At 42.2% G+C, this 17,246-nt stretch overlaps 1 protein-coding gene across 23 annotated transcripts in view; it reads right to left on the bottom strand.

Moving 5' to 3' along the window:
- KCNAB2 (potassium voltage-gated channel subfamily A regulatory beta subunit 2) overlaps window positions 1-17,246 on the bottom strand; it is a 961,933-nt gene that overhangs the window by 141,428 nt on the left and 803,259 nt on the right. For all 23 annotated transcript variants that reach the window (XM_069239974.1, XM_069239987.1, XM_069239978.1 and 20 more), the window contains 2 exons: window positions 7,555-7,599; window positions 7,423-7,466 (listed from right to left, as the gene is read on the bottom strand). In XM_069239974.1, coding sequence (XP_069096075.1) covers window positions 7,423-7,466; window positions 7,555-7,599 — 89 coding nt within the window. The remainder of the gene's footprint in view (window positions 1-7,422; window positions 7,467-7,554; window positions 7,600-17,246) is intronic.

Below are 17,246 nucleotides of genomic sequence, written 5' to 3'. Positions count from 1 at the left end.
GCAGATGGGGCAATTACCCCTGATCCACACCCCAGGGGGACTGGGGGTCAGAAAGTCTAATAGATGCCAGGGAATAAAAAAAAAAAAAAAAAATAGTGGGGTGGAGGCTCCCAACCATTATGTGCATGGTTATGCCACCGCCACAACTGAAGGGGGTAACAGTCTTTCAGCTCTCCCCCCACACATTAAAACATCTTATCCCATGGCAAGCAAGAGGAACTTTGATTATTTTGGGTTTATGGTTTTACATTTGGGCAACGAGAGCTTGGCTAACTCTCAAAATTGTCCCACTTGGAATGGTGAGGGCTGCACTTTATGGACTTTGGAACGCTGCCATGTAGAAAACTCCACAAGACCTATACACATCTGAAAACTAAACATCTGAGTGCTTCCAGGGTGGTGTGCTTCAAATGCACCCAGCACCATTTTCTTACCCACAATGCCCTGCAAACCTCCAAGTTTGCTGGAAATCACACATTTTTCACACATTTTTTGTGATGGAACCTTCCGGAATCTATTTTTTTTTTTCAAACTGCCCTTTTGGACCCGGAATGGTTCCCCCTCAATTCTGACATGTTTTTGGCTCTTCCCTGTCACAGGCACTTGGCCCACCTACACAAGTGAGGTATCATTTTTAGCAGGAGACTGAGGGGCACGTTGGGTGGAAGAAAATGTGTCCCAGTGCGGTGATCCCACACAGAAATGTGGGAAAAATGTGATTTTATTTTTTAGCTAAATTTGAGGTTTGCTGAGGATTCTGGGTAAGAAAACCCTGGGGGATCGATGCAAGTCACAACTCCCTGGACTCCCTCGGGTGTCTAATTTTCAGAAATGTCTGGGTTTGGTAGTTTTCCATGTATGGCTGCTGAGCCCAGGACCAAAAACGCAGGGCCCCCTGCCCGCAAAAACAAGTAGTTTTGTATTTGATAATTTTGATGTGTCCAGATAGTGTTTTGGGGCATTTCCTTTCGCAAGCACTTGTCCTACCCACACAAGTGAGGTACCATTTTTATCAGGAGACCTGTGGGAACGCTGGGTGGAAGGAAATTTGTGGCTCCTCTCAGATTCCAGAACATTCCGTCACCGAAACGTGAGGAAAAAGTGGGGTTTTTTTTGCCAAATATTGAGGTTTGCAAAGGATTCTGGGTAGCAGAAACTGGTGAGAGCCCCACAAGTCACCCCATCTTGGATTCCCCTAGGTGTCTTGTTTTCAAAAATCTGCATGTTTGGTAGGGTTCCCTAGGTGCTGGCTGAGCGAGAGGCCAAAATCCACAGCTAGGCACTTTGCAAAAAACAGCTCTGTTTTCTTTGGGAAAATGTGATGTGCCAACATTGTGTTTTGGGGCATTTCCTGTGGCGGGTGCTAGGCCTACCCACACAAGTGAGGTACCGTTTTTTATCGGGAAACTCGGGGGAATGCTGGGTGGAAGGAAATTTGTGGCTCCTCTCAGATTCCCGAACTTTCTGTCACCGAAATGTGAGGAAAAAGTGTTTTTTTTGGGCCAAATATTAAGGTTTGCAAAGGATTCTGGGTAACAGAACTTGGTGAGAGCCCCAAGGTGTCTCGTTTTTAAAAATGCACAGGTTTGGTAGGTTTCTCTAGGTGCCGGCTGAGCTAGAGATCAAAATCAAGAGCTTGGCACTTTCCAAAAAACACGTGTTTTCAATGTAAAAATTTGATGTGTCCATGTTGCGTTTCCTGTCGTGGGTGTTAGGCCTACCCACTCAAGTGAGGTATCATTTCTATCGAGAGACTTGGGTGAACACAGAATAGCAGAACAAGCATTCTTGCCCCTTGTCTTTCTCTACATTTTTTCCTTCCAAATGTAAGAAAGTGTGTAAAAAAAGACGTCTATTTGAGAAATGCCCTGTAATTCACATTCTAGTATGGGGACACCAGGTTTTAGAGATGTGCAAATAACCACTGCTTCTCAACACCTTATCTTGTGCCCATTTTGGAAATACAAAGGTTTTCTTGATACCCATTTTGTACTCTTTATGGTGGGGGAGGGGTTTGGGGTGGGTGGGTGGGGGAGGGGTTTGGGGGTGGGTGGGTGGACGACTGGTGTGGGGGAGGGGTGAGGGGGGTGGGGGAGTGGTGTGGGGGAGGGGTGAGGGGGTGGGGAAGTGGTGTGGGGGAGGGGTGGGGGGTGGGTGATTGGGTGGGGGAGGGGTGTGGGGTTGTGTGGGTGGGGGAGGGGTGTGTGGGGAGGGGTGTGGGTGGGAGGGTGAGGGGTTTGGGGGAGGGGGTAGGTGGTTGGGGGAGGGGTGTGGGGGAGGGGTGGGTGGGGGAGGGGTGGGTTGGTGAGTGAGTGAGGGGAGGGGTGTGGGGGAGGGGTGGGTGGGTGAGTGAGTGAGTGAGGGGAGGGGTGGGTGGCTGGTGTCTTCATGATACCACTAGCTAAGATCACCAAACACAAAATAAACACTCTCCTACGCCGATGACACCCATCTGACCCTCCCCCTGTCTGAGGACTCTGCACAAGCCAAAGGGAATTTCCACAACAGGATGAGAGCAGTCGCTGCCTGGAAGGAGGCCAGCTGTCTTAAGCTCAACTTAGACAAGACAAGAGATCCTTGTGATTGGCTCCACCCCTTCTGCCTGGAACGAGACTTGGTGGCCCACCGCTCTGGGTAATGCTCCCGCCCCCACTGACCATGCGCGCAACCTGGGCATCATCTTAGACTCCACTCTATTGATGACCTGCCAAGTCAAGGCACTGCACAACATAGGACCAGCAAACCTCAACCACTGCCCACCTTCTATGTACCCAACAGACGTCTCCATTCCTCCCAGCTTGCCCCTGCAGCCGTCCCCAAGATCTGGAAAAGTACAGCAGGAGGAAGATCCTTCTACTATCTAGCAGCCTGGACATGGAACACACTTCCCCTCAAGCTCAGGCAGACCCCATCAATGAAGCAGTTCAGGAAGGACCTCAAGACCTGGCTCTTTGACTGAGCATGCCTACATTCAGTGTCTTGAGACCCTATGGGTGATTAGATTAGCCGCGCTATACAAATCCTTGATTGATTGATTGGTTTGACTCAGTATGCATCCTTTCACTTTTTTTTTTTAATCTTTCTTCCTTCCTTTCTCTGGTGTTTTTCTTATTTTTATCTGTCAACTCACATTTTACTATAAATCCCTCTTTCCCCCTATTTGTATGTGGAAGGCACAAGTTGCTCGTCGGGACTCTAAGTGTCAAAGTGGTATTCCCAGTCTGTGTCTGTGGGAAATGTCAGAACATACATGCCTTGGTTCTTTTGCTGGTTTTTTTTCTCTTACCATCTCTCCTTTTTCTTTGATGTTAAATTTTCTCTTTCTTTTCACACTTCTTTCATTATTTTTTTCTCTTTGTCTTTCGGTCGCTAGCTTCCTTCCATTTTCCTTTTGTCTCACACGTTTGCTCTAATTGTTTCCATTTTCTCGTTCTTTCTTTTATTTCTTTGCGACCCTTACTCTTTTTTCCTTTTGTCTCTTGTATTCCTTTTGCTTCTCTTTTTCTGACCCATCCGCTTTCTCTCCTGAGATCTAGTTATCAACTGAGCAACAGTTGTAGTGGCACCGGGGCCCAGAGACCTATGGACCTCACTCAACTCTAGTTACTGCTGTGTTTTCCTACCAAAATTGCAGTCATTGATTTTCCTTTCTTTCTCCCGGGCCCATGACACTGTTACTATGCCACTTGCCCTCTCAATCTTTAGTCCTGATTCCCTCTTTCCTTTCATTCTTCAATCTGCCCTAAATTATATTTTTGTTATGGTGCTATGAGCATCACACTCTAATGCCAAAAGATTTTCTGATAAATGTTTATATGATAATTGTGTATGGTTTAAGTTAGAGGAAGGAAGTAAATGGAAGTGCTTTAAGTAAATGCTGGGCCACTAGAATTATATGTCAGAAAACGATACAATTATGAGGCACGCTAGACCAGTTAATGTGGCAAGAAAAGTCCAGCTATGAATTTACAATGCTAATAGTTCTAACTCAAGAACATGCATGACCTAATGCATTGCAAATGCTTGTTTCTGTTGTGTTCCTTGACGTTTCCACACCTCTTGGTTCCCTTGAGCACTCCACTGGGGGGGCACCCAAAGGCTGCATACTTTTTCTACAAAATTCTGCATAAAACTTGCGAACTGGTTCGGATTCGCTAGTTTACAGTAAGAAAAACTATTTCAGAGCCCTTATACAGCCAATCACATTCCCAAAACATTAAAAATGTGATTAACTGGGTTTGCAGGTCATGACCTACGAGTTAAAACAGCAGAGATATAGAAAAGTGTTAACCCTTTAAAAAACGCTCAACAACGTTTTAAAATGCTGGTATTCAACACTCTCTGAGTAAAGTTGTACTTTCATGTTGAGTTTGGTGTAATCTGTTCAGCAGTTCAGGTTTTAGACCTGAACAAAACTTCCTATGGAAACTAAAAAGTAAATTCATGTCTTTTTTTCACTGCCTCCCCGACAACTTTTCTTTTCCCATGAGTGGATTCTCATTTAACTTGGCACGCCTAAGTTTAGCTGACTGACCAAGTGATTTGACAAATCTCGTTCAAATTCTTCCACATGGTCAAATGTTGCAGGCAAATCAAACAATCCCTGTTCAGGAAAGTGTGTATTTGAACTTTAACCACACAGTAGCAAACGCCACTCTGTAATACATAAATAACAAGTGACACAAACAGATGGACTCATCAAAGAACAAAATATATTTCCATTACAACATTTTGGCTCCCATCTTCTTCAGGTAGTGCAAGACCGTTTGCTCAGTGACTACTCAGTTGACACTGCTAGACATGCAGATATGCAGTGATCTAGTGATACTGTCAGTGGTGATCGGTCCATCTAAATGCATTGAATTTAAACTGTACATTCAAATGTTTTCTCTGGAGTTCACCATTTCATTCATTACAATACGTTCGATAGTGTAAATCTTCAAATCTAATTGTCCGTGTGGTTAATATATGTAACACACACATCTTTCTGTAGACTAGAGGTATTTTTACATAAGGGTCCTCATAATCAGTTGGCTTATTTCACCTGGAGCGGTACGTGAAATCAACCAAGTCACAATTATAAGTGTGCTCAGACCAGATAATACTGTGCCTGAAGACACTGAAGGCCTTAGTATGAGTTTGGCGGGTGGAAGAGGCCGCCCGCCATACTCTTTGGGTCGGAAAACCACCACTCCAGTTTTCTGCTCGCTGGCCCTATTACGAGTTTCCCGCTGGGCCAGCAGGCAGACACAGAATTTTCAGCCCGCTGGCCCAGCGTGACATAGGCCACAACATTGACGCCGGCTCGTAATCGAGTCAGCAGCAATGCTGTGGTTTGTCAGTTGTAGCAGCACCAATCGCGCAGTGACAAGCGCGATGGGGCTGTCCATGGGGACCCCTGTTCTGCCCATGCCAAGTGTATCGGCTGTGCAGAGGCCCCATGCGGCGTCCGGCACTCTGTCTCCGGTCGGAGAGGGAACGAGTAATCTGGAGATCACCGCTGCTTGAAGCACATCCCTGGTAGATTAAGACTGCCTGCACCACCAGGCTGTCAACTGGCGGCAACCTTGAGGTACCAGTGGTTGGACCATGGCGGTCACGGTCATATATGGAGGCAGTACCGCTGCTTTCTCGGTGGTCCGACTGCCATCGCGAGTTTGGCAGTCCCAGGACCGCCAGACTCATAATAAGGGTCTTAGCCTATAAAAGGTGCTGCAGACAGCAGCACTGCACGGTTCTTGCCCACTCCTGCAGCTGTGTACGTGAAGCAGAATGTCGCCCTGAACATGCACAAAATTGACCTGCAAGACTGCGACACCCACCCACCCAGACCCCCTTACCGGTACTCCACCCGATACTTCTGTCTTTTCTGTGAAAACAGGAAAAAAACTACCCAGTAAAGCACCCGCTAAGACTGTTTCTAAACAGTTTTTGCTTATTTCAGTGTAGAAAGAAAAATCATAATAATCTTTTTTTGGTCCTGAGATACCAGCTGGTAATGTAGATTTCAGCCATAACGCATCTCCACACCAAATTCTGGATGACTCATAATGAGCCCATCAGCTGAAAACTAGAAAGGTAATCGGACCACATATGTTCTAGGTCAGGGATACTCAAAGTACGGCCCGGGGGCCGCATGTGGCCCTCTTGACCTCTAATTGTGGCCCCCTGGTTAATGGCAGCGCTGGGCTGCTGTACACATGACAGAGAAAGAACATTCAGAAAACCGTGAAATGCACATAATTTATTCACACGTTAACTAAAGTAATAGGAAAAAAGCAAAGATGGTGTCCTAGCCAACTTATCTTTGGGAACACCTTTAGTTTTAAAGACATGATAAACTTCTCTGCAAACTTAAAAAAAGTGTGCTTTATTAAAATGCATGAGTGTTTTTCCTTAGTACATCAGGTTATGTCACTGAATTGAGAGACATTTATTAGCAGTGATATTTTTCAAACATGATCTTGTAAACAATCATGCTGCTCACATTCGGAACTCAATGGCATTATTAAAAGAAGAGTAATTTGTCAGGTGCACCTTGTGCATAGTCCTGGTTGTTATATAACTGGAACAACATTATAGTTTATTAAATAAACCACAGGAAAAGGCATTGTACAGCGCACATCTGGAACTCGTGTATTTCAAGGACTCTCATGTAATAATGAAGAAAAATGAGGCAAACTGAAATGAATCAATTGCCGAGGATCACACAATTTGGTCAAGTGGGAAGCCAGGACAGATACCAGGTTTTCTGGTTTCACATTTTGCAATTCAGCCATCAGATGGGTCTCTCTTTTCCTCGTGTTTCACTTGAGAAGTTTATGCAGTGGGTTTAATTCTTGGTGCATGAGAATAGAGCATTGTTGGCAGACAGAAGTCACGCAAAGGCTCAGTTTGTTGTCCACATCTGCTTGGCATCCCCCCACCTTTCATCACACAAACCCTTCCCTGCTGGTTTAGGTGCGGCCCTCGGGCATGCCACAGAGAGTTCTTTGTGGCCCAGAGGAAATGTTTGTGAGTACCCATGTTCTAGGTAAACTACAATATACTTTGGGGGTATAACATTCAGCGCTATACGGTGTGCTGAATTTAAAATAGTTTTAGAACATTAAACATTTATAAATGGGACACGTCCGAATTTCTTGAATGATAGGTAGACCAAAAAACACATAAGTAATGAAGGAAAGACTCATTTGGCCCTAATAAACATAATTTGTATAAATGCTGGCTTGAATCCCATATATATTATTAGATAAGGGCACAAACCATGCAGCAATTACACACAAAAAAGTAGTCAGGTAAACTGAAGGTACACATTTACAATAACTTACACATGGCAAGATTCTATATTCAAACTCTGAGTGCTAGGCATCAAAAACAAATTGGAAATAATGGAGAAAAAATGTTTGTCCAACTTCTTACCTTCAATGATGTGTTTCCTGGAAAGACCCCGCTCAGTCTCGGCTCTACAATTCAGCAGAAACACAACTTACAACATATACAATATAAAACAATTATGCTTTAAAGACAATGTGTATTTTATTTTTTACATACTTTCCTCCCCAGAAGATTTTTGTAGTGATGACTAGACTTGACCTCCTAAAAAAAAAAATAGGAAAAATATATTATCAAATGTATCCTGTGGATTTCCAGGTTCATTTTTGGAAGGAGCAAGAATAATCAACCAGTTATTGAATTGCATAGCAGCAATGTGTCTGTACTGCTTGTGCACATAGTAACTTTGATAGTGAGCAATTTGAGCTTCTTTCTCTAGTGAGATCCAAGTAGCATGGGTTGTACTTTAAAGTAAGTTTACATTTTTTCTAATACATTTTTATAATTCAGTATGTGAACTGGGCTGTCAGACGTGCTTTTTCAGGTGATCATCATAAATGGTAAATCATCCAAAGTTAGTAATTATTTTAATGTTATTGTTGGCGGGGACTTTAATGGCAAACAAGGCATTATTACTACTGTGTTTGACCATTTCTTGTTGCAAGATCTGCCTACTTACTACACATCAATTGACCAAAGGGGACGAAAGTTATACAAGGCCCTGTGCCACTCTAGTCTTTCCAGTGTGATAGACGTTGTGGGGGACTATCTCATTCAGCAACTTACCTTTACTGGGTGGGGTCAGGGCTCCACAATTGACTATGATTTTATTTTTAAGAATCTGGAATTGTTAGTATACTCTGGTGGAGTGGGGGGTTATTTAAAACTGCTACAGCAATCACAAACCTATTACATTTTCTTTTAATTTACCAGTTAGTCCCTGCCATCACGTTGCCTATGGGATTATTGGTCTTTCTCAGAAAGATAAGAGCGTAAGATTAAAGTGGAGGACAATTGATATCTCCACCCTGACATACCTTCTAACAGCAGGAAATCTGACCTTACTAGTTAGTTATTAGCGATTCACTGGCCTCTGATAATTTAGAGGCCTTTTCAAGTCTTAGCAGTTCTGCTAGAACAATTATGATACATCTTTCGGGACTGAGAGGGCCATGTAAAAGGGGTTGGTTCAACAAAGAGTGTAGAGCCACAAACCGTAGGCTGTGTGAACTTTTAAATGTCAGACAACGTGATGAGTATTAAGGCTACAAGAAAGGATTATAAACTAGCCATTAAAAAAAGGAAACTTGAATTTAAGGAGGCGGAAGGGAAATGTTTAGTTTCTACTTGTAGAGCTAGAGACACAATGGAGTGCTGGATGACTGCTAATTGTTAGCAGGCCTTCCTAAATTCATTAGACATTCATTAGATGGCCCAGGGTCCACTATTAATCCAGAAAAATAGGTGACTCATTTTTAGCGGATATACTCGTCTGTATCAAGCTCTGTAGTTGAGTCGGCTGAGGATCTCTTTTGAGTATGCTGAAGTTATCAGTGCTATTAAGGCCAGCCCAGCTAACAAAGCCCCAGGGCAGGATGGGGTGCCCAGGGACCAGTATAAAGGCCAACATTGAGCTATGGGCTTATTACTGTTGTTTTAAATGCTGCTGTCCTTGTCAAAATCCCAGAATCATGGAAAAGTGCAATAATAGCCCCTGTCTTTAAGAAGGGCAACAGACAGGCTCTGTGCTGTCACTGACCCATATCATTGCTGGACCCTACAGTTAAGATTGTGGGATGGATTATTCTAAATCGGATTGAGACCTGGGTACAGGATAATAATGTCCTTTGTCTGGAGTAATATAGCATGGGGACCCTATACCAATGGTTAAATCTTAATCTTATTATTGATAAGTACACTATAGCAAAGAAAGGAGCACTTTATTTAGCCATTATGGATTTAAGCAGTGCCTTTGACAGGGTAAACTGGTCCAAGTTGTTTGAAATCCTATTTCGTATTGGCATGCCTTCCTCTTTGGTGGACTTTTTGCGGGCCTTGCACATGGGTGTCCGAGCTTCCATTGGATGTGGTACTGAGGGGGAATGTACTGAACCTTCTGATCTCTCCCGATGAGTTCGCCAAGGATGTGCCTTGGCTCTCATTTTATTTTTATTGCATATTAATGGTCTTAACTACTTTTTAATTTCTAATTGCAAGGACATGCCCAAAGTTAAATCTGTATCTATTCCGGCCCTTCAATATGCCAATGACATTGTTCTGCTGTCCCACACCCTTAACGGCCATAAGGACTTTGTCCATGCCTTTGTTCGTTTTATGAATGATTTAGATCTAGATACAAGTACCTCCAAGACACCTTATTTGGCATGTGGAAGGCAGACCAGAAAAACCAAGGGTAAAATATTTGAAAGAGTCAATGATTTCCTCTATTTGGGTATCTTGTTTGATGCACGTAACAGCTGGGCACACTGTAAAGGTAGGTTTTAAGGTCTTTGCTAAAGTGAGGATGCTTCAGTTGAGTTCCAAGATGGAGAAACTGGCTCTCTGGTTCATTGTTCAAAGACATGGAGGTCGAATCTGGTGTCCACACGGATCAGTTCTACAAACATTTATAGTTGTGCTACGCCCTGCCACCACACACTGTGAAGATTACCACAAAGCCAAACTTCTTTCCTGTGGAGGCTAGGCTAATAACTTAAGTGCTATGCAAACCCCAAAAGTCCTTGCTATACACATCCTAAGTAATTATTACACCAAATATGGTTGCTAGAACAACTGGACGAGGAGGAATGGCAAAGGAAGGTCGCCATATTGTCACACTATAGGTTCTGCAAAGAAATATACATGAGTGTCTATGGAGATTCAGACCAGAGTCCTTACCAGCCTATGATGTCACATACTCAAAGGGAACTATGGTCTGGAGGTGTCATGGGTTTCAAAGATTTTGGACTGGACTGGCTTAGTTTCTAGGCTGGCAAATCATACTTCTTTGCATGCTCTAAGGTGATAGATTTTTTTCAACAAGACTATACATCTTATTGTGACATGGAGCAATAGTGTTAGTCGGGAGATGACCACGGTGTGAGCAGCTTTTTCAGTTTGGTCCGGAGATAGTAGGTGTTCCATATGCTTAAGCAAATGAAGCCAATAGTTGGTGTTTTACTAATCTGTTGATGAGTGTAACTGATGAGAGTGTGGTCTTTGGTTGTGGTTAATGAAGCCTCAGTCAAAAGCAGCAAATGAATTCAAAAGACACAAGGCAATAGACAAAATTCTTTAACACCTTCGCTGCTAGGCTCCCCCCTCCCAATGTAGGCCTTTTTTGGCCATTTGGGGTAGTTTGTGCTTAGGCCCCAATACCTTTTTGTCCACATAAGCTATTCACACCAAATCTGTGTTCTTTTTTCTAACATCCTGGGGATTCTAAAAGTGCCCAGGGTTTGTGGACTCCACTGAAGGGGACTGAGAAGATAGGCACAAAATGGCTACATTTTGAGTTTTTTGAGAAAAATATGGAAAGTTTGTTCAAGGTAAAAGTGTCTGTTTTTTCCCCTAAAAATGGCATCCACTAACTGTTTGCTGTACTAAAGTCAGCACCTTCCCAGCTTTAGGAACATGCACAGCTGAACCAAAAACCTAATTTTGGACCAGGGTTTTGGTATTTTTCTAAAAGGTAGACTATTTTCCCTATGTTTTGTGCTCCCACCTACCTCTAGTTTGTGGTGGAAACACGCTTGAAACCCATGGATCATACAGAAAAGCTATACATTTCTGAAAAGTAGACAACATTATTCTGAATTCATCAAGGAATCATATGTGTAGTCCTTAAAGGTTTTCCCAAGAAAAATTAATGTGGGGATATTTTCAGTCTTGGTTGCTGGGGAAGCTCTTCCTCAGCAACCAAGGCTGGAAATATCAAAAGGAAATCCCTCTGGTGGCCGCACCAGAGGGATTTTCTGCTTGTGTACAGAGGACGTACAGGTTCAGTCCTCAGCACACGCCCACTGTGGCTGAGGATGGAACCATTCTGTCCTCAGCACACAAGTGGTTAATAAATGTTTGAGGCCTGTAGCACATTACACAACTAATAAATAACAACAGGCACGTTAAAGGCTCATACTAACTGGTAGCAACATTAATTAGAATGTTCAAAAAATTAAGCGCCAGAAAAATTGCTATTATTCATATTTCTTAATATGAATTTCTCATCAAACAAACACCACAACACAAAATGGAAGCAATGCAGATAAACTAAAAATAATAATTCCACAGTGGACTTAGAGCATTGCTTACAGGTTGGCGAAAGGGAAACTGTCACAAATGTGCAGATTTCCCACCCACCATAGTACAAGTACTTTATTGTCTCGGACAACTGGTACTATGGTGGATAACATATTCATCACATTTTGACAGAGTATCTAACCAAGACACATAGTTCTCCACCAAAATAAAAATCTCCAGTGGCTTAAGGTTGTGTTGCTTTTATCAGTATGCATCACTGAAGAGCTTTAAAGTGCATTTTAGAAAGGTTTAAAACAAATAAATAGCAGAGCATACCAATACAATCTAATCCACCGCAATGTAGTTGCAGTGTTTATGACCAGTCACGTGGTTTGAGCACTTTAATCCCGTAAGATTCAACAAAAGAATTAATAGCGTAATCAACTCAAGGGAATAACCAAACTTACTCTTTCAAACTTTTGAGAGAACACACCTTTTAGTACTTAACAAAAAAGGAGACATTTGTGCAAATCAGGATAACAATGGGCCTAGGTCTACAATCTAAACTGGAAGAAGGAGAATAATTCAAATCTACTCTGATACTGGAGAAAAAGGATGAATTGCCACAGAACACCCGAGGGTCAGATCCGCAGTGCATTATTGGCTAGTTTAATGGTCCTTACAAATAGACTATAAATGTAAACAGAAACTTGGGCATCAAATTGTGCCTTTGGAGTGGTAGCAGAGCATACGAGCTGAGTGTGTGTGTGTGCAGACAACTAATAATCAATGCCAAGTGACAGGCTCATGCAGAATCCACTGACACTCTGTATACTACTACCTGTTAATGTTGGGGCAGAAGATGTAAAGATCGTGTCAATATCAGACTGGAATTCATCTACTCTAAGTACTTTACATGATGTATATGATAAAATGTATGTGTTGCTTCAGTACTAAACTGTAAGACAGATACACAATACTTACTGATATGCGGACAACATAAAAAAAACCTTCTAAGGTTCCCTGTAGTAATTTATGGTTGAGAAAGAGCATTCCACTATACCTTCTGATTTCATACTATAAAGTGTTTTCGTGATCTCAGTCTGCAACAAATTTAATTTCAAAGACTTTGCTTTTAAGTTTGTTTTTTTAACGGTAAACAAGATGCACATGATTTTATCTTCTAGTGAATACATAAATTATACGCTCCCTAATCAACAAATGAAGACCTGCTCAGTTCCATTTACACTTCGAGAAGTGTGATGAAACAAATAGCCCTTAGTCTCATTTGAAAGTCCACATCCAGAGACATATCACAGTTATCTTCTGCATGAACAGACTCAACCAGATCTATCACTGCTTCGGAATAAGGCAATGCAAAAGGTTCCCTCTACCGAAGACCTGTGATCTGCTGTAAATGATGGGGCCAGATTAACAATGGCCTTCAATTATAAATTAGAAAGTTCTGCCACAGCATTAATCCTATATGTGCAGTGAACTTCCAGTTTTATAGGATCCACAAACAATTCCTGATAGGTGAAAAATCCATTAAAATAAATCAACCAGAATTGAGCAATTTAACCTTTTCCCTATATCAACAAGAAAGGTATTTTTCTATGTGAATCAACCTTGTCTTCGGCTTCTGAATTAAATATTCATGTGTTTCATTTACTTAATATCTGTAGACGTATGTGAACAGGTTTGTGTGTGTTCGCCTTTTGTGGGTGTTCGCCTCCATGGAGTGACTCATCATAAGATGTTTGGATCCTGTGCATAACTTTAAATTTAGGGTGGAAAGTTTGATATACCAGTAGAAGTGTCCATCATTGTAAATACATATAAAGACTGTAAAGTCCCATAGTAAGCATGTTTGGCATTCATCATTGAAAATGCTTTTTTCGCATCCAAGAACCACCCCGTGAATCAGGCCTGGTTCTTTGCAGCCGGTGGGGACAGCCATGAAAAATAAAACACTATCCTGGGAGTTTTTGCATTGAAAACATGTATTATAATACTGCAGAACAGATTTAGTCAATTGTCCGGACATAAATAAAATACCTTTATCATAATACCCTGTACCTCACACTGATGACTGTACCATGATTCCCCTTTCTAACTAGTCAGATGCAAGCAAAAGCACTAACAAATATCGGAAAATTTAATCTGCGAAAGTTGGTCTGTACGCCAAAATGTTGAATAAAGATGTAATTCTACTTTTACTGAAAGTGAATTATAAACGCAACAAATTCAGCTTCTTGTTTAGAATAGTGAGACTGCTTACAAAGCAATGGTGGAAGTTAATTTGTCTAATTCGAAAGAAGTTTACCAAAATTCATTCATGCTTTAGAATAATCTGATATGATTAAATGTGATACAATGCACACATTTGTTTGACTATTTATTGCACAAAAAGAGTTTTGAAAACACATATTTCAAAGGGATGGTATATGGGAGATTTCCATAAAATGGTTAACATGCCCTCATTCCAATGATTTAAGGATTTAACCTAACGGAAGACTTATGGCCTCATTTTGAGTTTGGTGGACAGGAAAGGACCTCCTCCAAACTCCCAACAGGGTGGCCGTCGCCATAGTGGTGACCACCCCGCCATACCTATTAGGTGCTTCCAGCTAGGCTGACGGGCAGAAAACCCGGTTTCTGCCCGTCAGCCTAGCGGGAAACAGGCGGCATTATGGTCTCCGGCACCAGCACCTTCTGGATGTTCGCTGTCTGCACATTAGACAGTGAACAATACTATGGTACTGGGCAGGGGGGATCCCTGCACTGTCCATGCCAAGTGCATGGGCAGTGCAGGAGCCCCCCTGTGGCCCCCTGCACATGTTTTCTGTGAGCCTTTTCATGGCGGTAAAACTGCCATGAAAAGGTTGGCAGAGAACGAGGTCGTAATCAGTAGGGCAGCGCTGCATGCAGTGCCGCCCTGGCTGATTGCGATCTCTGCCACCCCCAGGCCATCTGAATCAGGTGGTGGTTGGACAGCCACTGCAGCGGCAGACCTGACCGCCACCACGAGACTGGTGATCTTAAGACCGTTAGCCTCGTAATGAGGCCCTTAGTCTCAGTCTGATTTCCTTATATCCTGCTAATCATTTTCTAAGTTCACAATTATTTGAATAAAAATAGCACCGTACTCGTCTATGACCTTTTATCTGTTCTGCTTCGTTAATCAGCATCCTTCTTAGAAAATGTGAAAAAAACTGAGTATTAGGTCCCATAGTTAGTGCTAGGCTTACTGTCAGATGTGTGTGATGACAACAGCTCTACTTTTACTTTGTGGTAAAATATCTTCTCTAAAACCCCACATGCTCAGCAACACAATTAAACATACTCTTTACTTTTTATTGCAGCTACTCACACTTAACTTAGTGTTCTGAAAAAACATTTTCTTGTTAGGCTAAAAAGCAACAATAAATCAAATAAAATGTTATTCAGTTATAAGAACAAATAACCATAATACAGAAATAAAAACACAACAAAACTCATATTAGAAATGGTCATAAATCCATGGTTAAAAATACATAAAAATAGATTAAAATTTCACAGAATTATGCCGAAGCGTCGCACATTTGAGAAAAGACCCCACAAACTAATTCACCTGCTACCAAAGATAGGTAATAAAATGCTGGCCAGCACTGTAAAAAAAAAAAAAAACTTTCCTTTTAAGATGGGAAATACAAATCTGTGCCTAAAAGGTGCATAAAACTCACAAAAGATTATAAAGTGCAATAGGGTTTGAAAAGAAGCACCATTAAAAGGACATATAAGAATGCTTTTTGGGTCGAACTGACCTAGAGGGAAGCACAGGCTACACTTAATAGAGCCCAGTCGAAATCTGGAAACAAGCGTCCTTTCTCTTACACTTTTAACCTGTGGTAAGTAGGGCTTAATCCCCTGGTGAACCTTAATCGTAGCAAACTCCCACAAAGTGGGTTTCATCACTTAATTAACTTCCCTTTTGCCCATTGCAGGTTTATTAAACTCGGTCTTAACCAATCGCTTATCAGATCTTCTCAAAAGCTGTGGGGAAGTAAAAATCTATGGCCAGCCCAAATTAGACGAAATATTTCTCATATAATTTAACCGAGGGATAGCCTGGCCTAAGTCACACGACAGACAGTTATAACTTCGTGAATTAAGGGAAGCAAGCACATTTGTCCATATAGAAATCCAGAGGAGCAGAGGTGCTAGCATAATGGTATTCTCTACATAGCCCAGGTCAAGGTCCTCATGCAGACAAAACACCGGGTTGCTTGGCCCAATACCCAACAGCCATCTACAAAATGTATCCTTTTGGAACGAGGAGTTAATCCGGTAGCCCTAAATCGTTAGTATTGGTACACATTTCAGTCTGTACACCTTAAGCAGGGGTGTGATAGGTTTACAACCAAACCTTGAAGAAAATTCAAACATTGAGCCTACTGCAGCATTAAAATGGGTACAACCCTTAGAAATGCAGGAATGCTAGTTTCCTTTGTCATCAAAGGTCACACCCAGATAGGGAAACTCAAGGACACCGAGCCCAGTTTACTTTGAGGCTTGCCATACACTATGTAATGGGTTTTAGCAATATTGACTTCCAAGTCCTGATCAGCCATATATTCCACAAAGGCATTTACTGCACCACGTAAGCCATTCATGGTGCGCACCATTAGGGCCGCATCGTCGACGTATAACAGGGTGGGCAGACTTTTCCCATTTACCACTGGTGCGTCCTTTCACCTGTCCACTAAGCGATCATGCAGGTCATTAATATATAAAATAAATAACACTGGCGCTAAAATACATCCTGGTGCACCTCTCTGTGGAGGTTAAAAGATTCAGTACATTCTCCTTTCTACACATACCTTACAGAGGCTTTGGTTCTGACATGGTGAGCTTGCAAAAAGTCCACATTTGGGTTAGGCACCCCCATCTTATGTAAGGACCCCCAAAGCTTAGCAAGACTGACCCTGCACTGCTAAGATCTATAAAGGCCAAGTAAAGAGTACCTTTCTTGGCGATAGTATGCAGTAACAGATTTACACACTGCTTCTGGGTCCCCTACCCTTCGCTGAACTTGAACTGTACCGGACTCATAGTAGTCGGTCAGTACACCCAGATAGATCTTAACTAAAGGAAAGAGAGCAATAACATTTAGGATCGCTACAGTTCCCTTTTTTTAGACACAGGCACTATACATGCTGACTTCCATGAGGGGGGAATCCCATGACTCAGATCAGTTTTTAAAATATTTGTAATAACAGGGGCCCAAAAGTGAACATTCTCTTCAGAAATGTTCATAGGAATGCCATCCGGCCCTGGTGCCTTATTTGCTAGGCTTTCCTGAACAGTGGCATTCACCTCAACATAGCAGAACCTAATATCTAGGCTGTTACCGGGTTCAACCAAGTCCTCCTCATCTGTCCTGGTTGCCCCATACAAATAGATACTACAAAAGTAATTAAGAGAACTACCAGGTGGAATATTGCACCCCAACCCTTCAGATGTTTCTGTTGCAAAACGTCTCTTGTAGACAAAACTCCAGTATTTGGCAAGCTTATACTAAAATCTCCCACATCTTTTTTTTTCGTCTTCCGCTTCCTCTTTTTAATTGCTAGCTTATACAGGGTCCTAGCTTCAATCACTTTTCCCCTATCCGTGGGGAGCAGATTTAA

This window comes from Pleurodeles waltl, chromosome 6 (assembly GCF_031143425.1).
Source record: "Pleurodeles waltl isolate 20211129_DDA chromosome 6, aPleWal1.hap1.20221129, whole genome shotgun sequence".
Taxonomy (NCBI): domain Eukaryota; kingdom Metazoa; phylum Chordata; class Amphibia; order Caudata; family Salamandridae; genus Pleurodeles; species Pleurodeles waltl.
This window is presented reverse-complemented; position numbering and strand designations above follow the sequence as displayed.